The 8262-nt window shown below is 53.3% G+C and overlaps 1 protein-coding gene across 1 annotated transcript in view; it reads right to left on the minus strand.

The window, feature by feature from the left end:
- Nucleotides 1-4330, minus strand: part of JPH3 (junctophilin 3) — a 100880-nt gene extending 96550 nt beyond the window's left edge. Inside the window, exon 1 of the mRNA XM_066348534.1 lies at nt 3387-4330. Coding sequence (XP_066204631.1) covers nt 3387-3768 — 382 coding nt within the window. The 5' untranslated portion in view covers nt 3769-4330. The remainder of the gene's footprint in view (nt 1-3386) is intronic.
- Nucleotides 4331-8262: the final 3932 nt, after the last annotated feature.

Below are 8262 nucleotides of genomic sequence, written 5' to 3' on the forward strand. Positions count from 1 at the left end.
AGGTAGTTTTGAACCCAGCAGTTTAGAGAGAGGTGTTCCACACAAAAGCAAAGGCTCTGGAATTGCCATACTGAGTGTGAATCTGGGTGTGGCCCAACGTTCATCTGCCTTCTCTGAGACTCACTTCCCAGTATGGGAAGTAATCCTGGAGAGGTATACAAATTAAATGCTATAATTCTCACAAACACTTGCCCCATGCCCTGTATACAGTAAGTGTTTAATATTTCCATTTCATATCCTGTTCAATATCATCATTATCACATCTGACTATTGGTTCTAAAAAATAATCATTACATGTGAAATTCACTGCATGTGAACTGTAATAATAAAATAGTGATACATAATAATAAGTGCTTACTCTGGTATAACCACGTTCACCACCTCAATTAATCCCCTCGTATTTTACCGGTATTATTATCAGTCCTTTGAATAGGTGAAGAAACAGAAGCTCAGAGAACTTAAATAACTTGCCCAAGGTCAGAGAGCAACGGCACAACTGGGATTCGAGCACAACAGCTGCAAATTCCATCGCATTTGCTCCTGCCACCCCACTCCCCTGGCCTCACCATCTCCATGGAGTCACCCAACAGGCTTCAATGAGCAACACCTGCCTTGTGCTCTGGAGAGCATAAATCCAAAGGAGGAGTTGGCAGAAGTGTTCCCAGTTGAAATGGATTCCATACCAATTTCAGCTAAATGTGGAATACATTTGCCATTTGTACATTATTCATGATTGTCTCTGTTTTCCCCAGTCAGCACTGGGAGCTGGGCTGAAGTTTGGGAGCTTTGTTGATGCCTGCCAATATTGCCATTTCTATGCATAGGAAAAGTCAGATTGAACCATTAACTCATTCAAGGCCCTGCCCTTTAGGAAGGGAGACTCATCAAAGCCCACCAGCTGACTGGGGAAAACACGGAGAGATCCACTGTTTCATTACAGCAGATCACGACATCCCACTTTGGCTCCACTCGCTTGGTGGACTGTTCAAGGCACACATTCTCCAGTCACCTCCTTCCTAATGAGAAGTGAGGGCTATGTTCCAGCAAAGTGGCCCCAAATGTCTGGACTTGATTATCTCAGGCCAGTAGGGTCAATTCTATTTGCCACCATGCTGTGTCACAAACCAAAAGGGATCAGTTGGCCCCGGCGTCCTGCATCTCTGTATCTGCCTCAGCTGGCGCCCTGGTGGTGTGATGAGGGCAGGCTGAGGTTTAAACCCTCAACTCTCCCACCAAAGGCTGGAGACCGAGCTCCTGGGCCTCACTACTCTCATCTGTAAAATAGATATGATCCCTTCCATCATGTGACACTCAAGTAAGATTATGCAGAGGGGAAGAGTTTTGGGGAGCTGAATACTGCTTAGCTGCTTGGATGGAGGGGTGGAGACCCAAAGGCATAAATCCAATAAAAGAAGAGTTTCTCACATCAACATGTCAGACCCTAAACTCATGGCCAGCCATGGAATCAGATCCTCTCTTCCCCCAGTAATAATAATGTAATTACCACCCTTCTTTCTAAAATAGAAGCCTTATGAGGGCAAAGATTTGTCTGCTTTGCACACTGTTGTTTTCCCAGAGTGTAGAGCACCTGCTCATTGTAGGCACTCAGATATTTGTTCAATGAAGGACAGAAATCCACAAGACACTGAAGGGGAGGTGGGCAGACTGAGATGCTAGACCTTAGATATTCTGCAGAGCTCCTGACTCCTCTCTTCCACATGCTCCCACGTGAGGCCCCCTTGAACAGGACTGCAAAGCCACTCTCCTGGCTCAGGCACAGCTGGGAGCACCTCTGGAGGGACAAATCTGCAGAGCAGACTGGCCAGCGCCCTGAAGTGGCAACTACCCCTGAGCTTCCAAAGCACCCAGCTGGGAGTGCCAGGCTGCTCGACCACGCACCTCAGCCACCCACATCTGCTGCCTGGGCCTTGCTGTGCCTGCATATGGGTGCGTGCACACGGGTGCATGCACACGCACGCACATGCGCAAGCGCGCACACACACATGCCTACGACCTGGAATCCAGCAGGTCCATCTGCTCGCCTGGCCCCCATGTCCCAGGGTCAGGGAACTCTCCAACCTGATCAGTGAAAACAGCACAGAAGAGGCCGCCTGGGACCAGGGCTGGGCTCGGCTGTGACAGGCAGGAGCCTTATATAATTAACTGCCCCTCACACCTCCTCCCCTTTGAGGAATAATGAACCCTGCCTCTCAGTTGCATAAGCCAAAATAATAATTACTCTCCAGCCCTCTGTCAATCCTGGATGTGGTCAGGGAGCAGGTTTCTTCATGCTATTCAGAGGCAGTGAGAAGACCACACATACACTCATGATTTCTATGCCCACCAGAAGCACACAAGTCACTGCTGTGCCACACTCCTTTCCCAGGCATCCATGCCTAAAAAATTACTGAGCTGCTTGTGAGACGAGACCTCCGATTGGAGAGTGCATCTGGACAGCAGGCTTGTTTGGGGTCTGGCTTCCAGGAACAGTAAATGCTCCGTGCCTCTCAGATGCACCAAGGAGTGGACACTGGAGTGTCTGGGACAGGGGGATAGCTGCAAGGCCACCAAAGCTCCCAGCAAAGAAATCATCTTACAGCAGTGGTGGGCAGCGAGTGGGCACTTCCCTGACTTCAGCACTGGCTCAGCACTCAATGTGGTGGCATCTTAGAATGAACACAGAGCATTCCTTGAACTAATGGGGAAAATGATTCAGCCACTGAAACAGCGAGATTCCTGGGCTCTAGCTACACAGATGGGCCTCCCTTCCTCCCTCCCTTCAGCAGCCTGCTCTGACCGCACCAGCCCGCGTCCAACCACCTAGAAGTTTATTGCCTTGCTGTGTTGGTTTGGGTTCGTGTCCCCCGCCTCTAGCTCTCCCAATCGCTCCCTTTCCATTGGCTTGGGTTGATCAGGTCTGAGGGAGGCCCTCTGGCACTGCAGGAAAACAAGAAGCAAAACTGGGGCCTGACTCCTAGAGGCCCACACCAAGGGAGCTCTGTCAACAAGAGGAGGGGGCCCTCTGCCAGCCCCCTTCCGCCCTCAGTGGCTCCCAGAGGAGGCTGTGGGCCAAGTATGGCCTTTCCGCAGGTCTACGGCCTGCTGTTGGATGATGCACACTCTGCTCAGCTCCGCAGCTCCAGGGCCTGGCTCTACTCCTGGAAAGCCCCCAACACTTTTCAGCTGGCACAGGGTTGCTGTCCCCCACCAAGCAGTGAGGCAACCTGTAGCCAGGGCAGCGGGGCCTCCAGGGATCCTCAGGAAATGCCCAGGTGCCCACAGCTCCGCTGGAGGGAGAAGCTCAACTTCCTCAGAGATAAACAGAACATGCAAGAGAAGGTTCCTCCTCCGCCCAGCCCCCGGCCCGCCCGCACCGGCGCACCTACCTCCATCCGAGTAGGTCTCGGTGCCGTAGCCGTCCTGCAGCCCATTGCTCCAGGTCCCTTCGTACTTGGCCCCGTTGCCCGTGCACTCCCGCACCCCGTAGCGCCCCTTAAATCCGTGCGTCCACTCGCCCTTGTACACCCACTTCCCCTTGCTCTCCAGGCCGATGCCGTGGCGCTTGCCCTGCGCCCAAGTGCCCTGGTACGTGTTGCCGCTGGGCCAGGTGTAGACGCCCAGCACCTCGAAGCCGTGGCTCCACGAGCCGGTGTATTCGCCCTGGCCCTTGGGGCCGGTGCAGACGCCATGGCCGTGCGCCTTGCCGTCCTCCCAGCCTCCACAGTAGGACCCTCCATCGTCAAAATTAAACCTACCCCCACTGGACATGCATGTAACTCGGTTTGCAAATCCCGCAAACGGTGGGAAAAAAAAATAAGGCGACCAACGAACCGGAATCTTGGTTGGCTGGCTGGTTTTGTTTTGCTATTTTTTTAAGGAAGAATGGAGAAAGCAAAAACACAGCGAACAGATCCCGAGCGGCAAGCGGCCGCGGCGCCGGCTTCGGCGGAATTTAAGTCAATCGAGGGCGATTATTCATTTTCGAGCTGCGCCGCGGAGCCTGACCAGCGTCTCGCGCTCCCGCTGGAGACAGGACCGGAGGGGAGGAGGGAAGGAGAGGGAGGGAGAGGGGAAAGGGAGGGAAGGGGAAAGGGAGGGAGGGGGCAGGAGCAGCAGCGCTGGTGCAAACGGCTCCACCTCAGCGCCAAGTGCCCCTCAGAGGCGAGCCCGCAGGGCTGGCCGTGCAGGCCGACGCAGGGACAGAGTCTCAGGCTCGGGGCGCAGCCCCCCACCTGCGGCTGCCGCGTTGCGGGCGCCCGAGGGCGGCGGCGGAGCCCGCGGGTGGCGGCACGGGCGGCGGCGCGGGCGGCTGCACCATATTGGGGGCCGCGGGCCGGGCCGGGGCGGCGGCGGAGGCAGCAGCAATGCGGCGGGTCGGGCGGCGGCGGCAGCGGCGCCGGCGTGCGTTCCGATCCCGCCCTGCGCGCTCCAGCCGGCGCAGCGCGCGCCCGCAGCCCGGGCCGCGCGCCCCCGCCCCGCACCCCGCACGCCAGCGCTCCCCAGCCCCGGCCCTCCGCCCCCTGAGCGCCGCGAGCCTGGAGATGGGCGCTGCTGGGCAAGGGGCGCTGGCTGGGACCCTGGGCGCCCCGCCCTAATTCCCTTCCTGGGCTCCCGCCCACTAGGCTCCCCCTCTTTCCTGGTCCACCTAGAAATAGGGGTCCAGCCAGTGCACCCCAGCCCCCTTTTTCCCGGGACTTGGATTTAAAGGGACAGGAACTGCGTAATGGGAAGGCGCCCAGGGCGCTCTCTACCCCTCCTGGGAGCCCGGGTGAAGCTGGTGAAGCTGGCGAAGCAGGCCCGGGGGCGCCCCGGATGTTTCCGCTCCCGAGCCCCGCGCCTCCCGCCTAGCTCCTATCCGCGAAGCCTGTCTCTGGCATGACTGGAGAGGCTCTGGGCAGACCACAGGTGGTTTTCCTATGACCAATAATCTGTCCTTTTCCTTACAAGCAATTTGATTTCAAATGTGGGAGAGGGCAGCTCACCTCAGAAAACATGTCTCCTCCCCATAAATTAAAAGAAAGTGCGGCCACACGCATATATCTTGGATGCCCCAATCCCATCCCTCTCCTGCGCCTTGGACAACAGGTAGCCCCCCACTCCAGGAGTGGTCGCACTTTGGGAGTAAAGTAGAATCGCCATTACAGTGTTACTAGGTCTTTCTCCACACATACTCCCACCCCACCCCCACCCCTACCCCCAAGAGATAGTATCTGATTCCTGGATCCGAGTATCCTGGGACCAATTTAAAATGCATTTCCTGGACCATAAATCCGCAGGCAAGAGCCCGCGTTCCCAGCTTTCCGGGAGCGCATGTGGCAAATGGCAGCAGCCAGTGCCGCGGAGGGGAGACTGCACCCGGTCCAGGCTAATTGGAGTGCGGAAGGGTAACTAGGGTTGTGTTGAGCCAGAAATTGCAAACCTGGTGGTGGAGCCTGAGATTTAGCATAACAGAAGGGGTGCGATTGAAACCTCCAATTAGCCAGGGACTCTGCTCCTCCTTCTCCTGCTTGCATTGCTCCCACCTTTCGGTAAATAGACCCTCACTGGAAAACTAACCCCTCCTCTGACCGCCAAGTTCAAGCTCTGACTTCTTGTCTTGCCCTGGACACCCAAGTCCCCTCCCGAAAGTGCCACCAGCCTAGAGGGCAGTAACCTCTTCATTCTCTCCCCCTAGGGAAAGTAGTTTAGAGTTTTCAGTTTAGCGTCGATAATTGCATTTACAAAGTTGTCAAAGCACCTTCTAAGCCCTTTTTCCCTGTGCTTCTCCGAATGCCTGGGGTGGAATTATTGGGTCAAGCACATCTTGGACTTAGTAGAATTTGCTCTAAGTCCTGGAGCAAATTCTGGGACACCTGGAGCATTTCCTTCTAACCCTGCAGTGCACCTGAACTTCCAGTCTATTTCCTAGCCCATACTTGCTATTATCAAACTTCCTGCTAAGTTTCCATTTATTTTGTCAATCTAAATGGGTATGAAATAGCTTCTCAGGGCTGTTTGGTGAAAATGAAAAATTACATATAATAATGTGTAGGCAAAAGGGCTACACACTTTCCTCACAAGATTCAGGCTCAAATCCTGCCTTCTGGGCTGGCCAGCTATATGGCTCTCAGCAGTCACTTAATATCTCTAAGCACAGTTTTCTCATCTGTAAGATGAACATAATAGTAGTTCCCATAAGGTTGCTGTGAGGATTCAAGTAGCTGGGCACCAGGCACTGATAAGCACTGAACAAATAGGAAGCTTTGATCATGGATTCCTATGTGGGACCCCAGCCTTCAGCCTGCTCCTCCCAAACACTGTTGAGATAAAAATCAGTTTTTCTTATACATTCTGCACTTTCTTTCTTCCATTTTATGACCAACACATTTTCTGCTGATTTAGCAGCCCTTCCTCACAGGAGCAGTGGATTGCAACTGAGATTTTGTTGGGAAATGGTGACTGGTTCCAAGCACACCCTTCCACTGGCAGTTCCCATGCACCCCTACTTCCCTTCCAACTGTGCATGGTCAGATTAGCTCTAGCAGTGACAGACTCTACTGTCTGAAATGCAGATATTAGAGGCATTCATTTTGTGCAATTTGGAAATCATTCTTCCATAAAGTGGGGCTGGAAGTATTGATTTTATTTTAGAGGAAATTCTCCAAGGCTATAAACATAGTACCACCTAGCAATTTCAAAACAAAAACCAGGGAGAAAAACAAGGAACTAAACCATCACGCAGAACTTCATGGCTGTGTGAATCAGGCTCTGGGATGAATATGTCACATAAGTGATCCCACAGGCACTCCTTGGGGGACCTTAGCTTACATAGCTTCCTTTCATGAAGAACTTGGAGCCTACCTAAGTGTGAAATGTCTGGCCAAAGGGAAAATAATGACCAAGCAGGATTTCAGCCCAAGTGGTTTGGTTTTCCAGCCTGCAATCTTTCTGGCCTCCAGGCTCTGCACTGCCATTCCCTTCTTCCTCTTCCTGTGACCATGACCAGGAAGTTACCTGGTTTCAGCTCCTGAAAGGCTTTCTGGTTCCCTTGTGTATTTCATCTCCACAAAAGCCTGTTTGTTTCCTTCAGAGAACTGAGCTAGAGTCTACAGTTACCTGTCTTCTTGTCTATGCTTATGTTTACCTCAACACTGTGAGTCATCTGCATCAAGATGTCCCATTCTGGGGGCTCTCTTATAAAGTGACATGGATACTCCTGCTGAGTGGTGGGCCAGCTGGTGAGTGTAGTAGATGTGACATAATGTGGCTTTGAAGTTCAGTCCATAAATGGTGACATAGCTTCTGCCTCATGGTCTTGGGATGCTGGAGCTTGGAATGGAGTCACCATGCTATAAGGAAGCCCAAGCAGCCCACTGAGAGGCACACAAAGAGACAAATGGGGCCTCCAGCCCACAGCCCCAGCGGAACTCCCAGCCAGCCCAGCACATATCTACAACCATGTGAATGCACCATCTTGAATCAGATCCTCCAGCTCAGGTGGACCACCCCGGGTTAATGTCATATGGAGCAGAGACCCCACGCATGGAGCTTTCCGTACCATATCTTGTCATAATTTCAGTTTCTGAAAAAAATTAGTGATTATTGTTATGTTAAGCTAGGAGTCATATAAACTACAGCTCAGAGGCCAAATCTGGTTCACTCCCTTGTTTTCATAAGTAAAGTTTGATTAGAATACAACCCCTGGCCCTGGCCGGTTGGCTCAGTGGTAGAGCGTCGGCCTGGCGTGCAGAAGTCCCTGGTTCAATTCCCGGCCAGGGCACACAGGAGAGGCGCCCATCTGCTTCTCCACCCCTCCCCCTCTCCTTCCTCTCTGTCTCTCTCTTCCCCTCCCGCAGCCGAGGCCCCGTTGGAGCAAAGATGGCCCGGGCGCTGGGGATGGCTCCTTGGCCTCTGCCCCAGGCTCTAGAGTGGCTCTGGTCGCGTCAGAGCGACGCCCCGGAGGGGCAGAGCATCGCCCCCTGGTGGGCGTGCCGGGTGGATCCCCGTCGGGCGCATGTGGGAGTCTGTCTGTCTCTCCCTGTTTCCAGCTTCAGAAAAGTACAAAAAAAAAAAAAAAAAAAAAAAGAATACAACCCCTTCCCCCATCATTTGCATATGTCTATGGCTACTTTCTCATCACAATGGCAGAGTCGAAGTGTTGCAACAGAGAGCATATGGCCAACAAAGCTTAAAAGATTTACCATCTTGTTCTTCTTTTTTTTTGTATTTTTCTGAAGCTGGAAACAGAGAGAGACAGACAGACTCCCACATGCGCCCGACGGG

Source organism: Saccopteryx leptura, chromosome 9 (assembly GCF_036850995.1).
Source record: "Saccopteryx leptura isolate mSacLep1 chromosome 9, mSacLep1_pri_phased_curated, whole genome shotgun sequence".
NCBI lineage: Eukaryota > Metazoa > Chordata > Mammalia > Chiroptera > Emballonuridae > Saccopteryx > Saccopteryx leptura.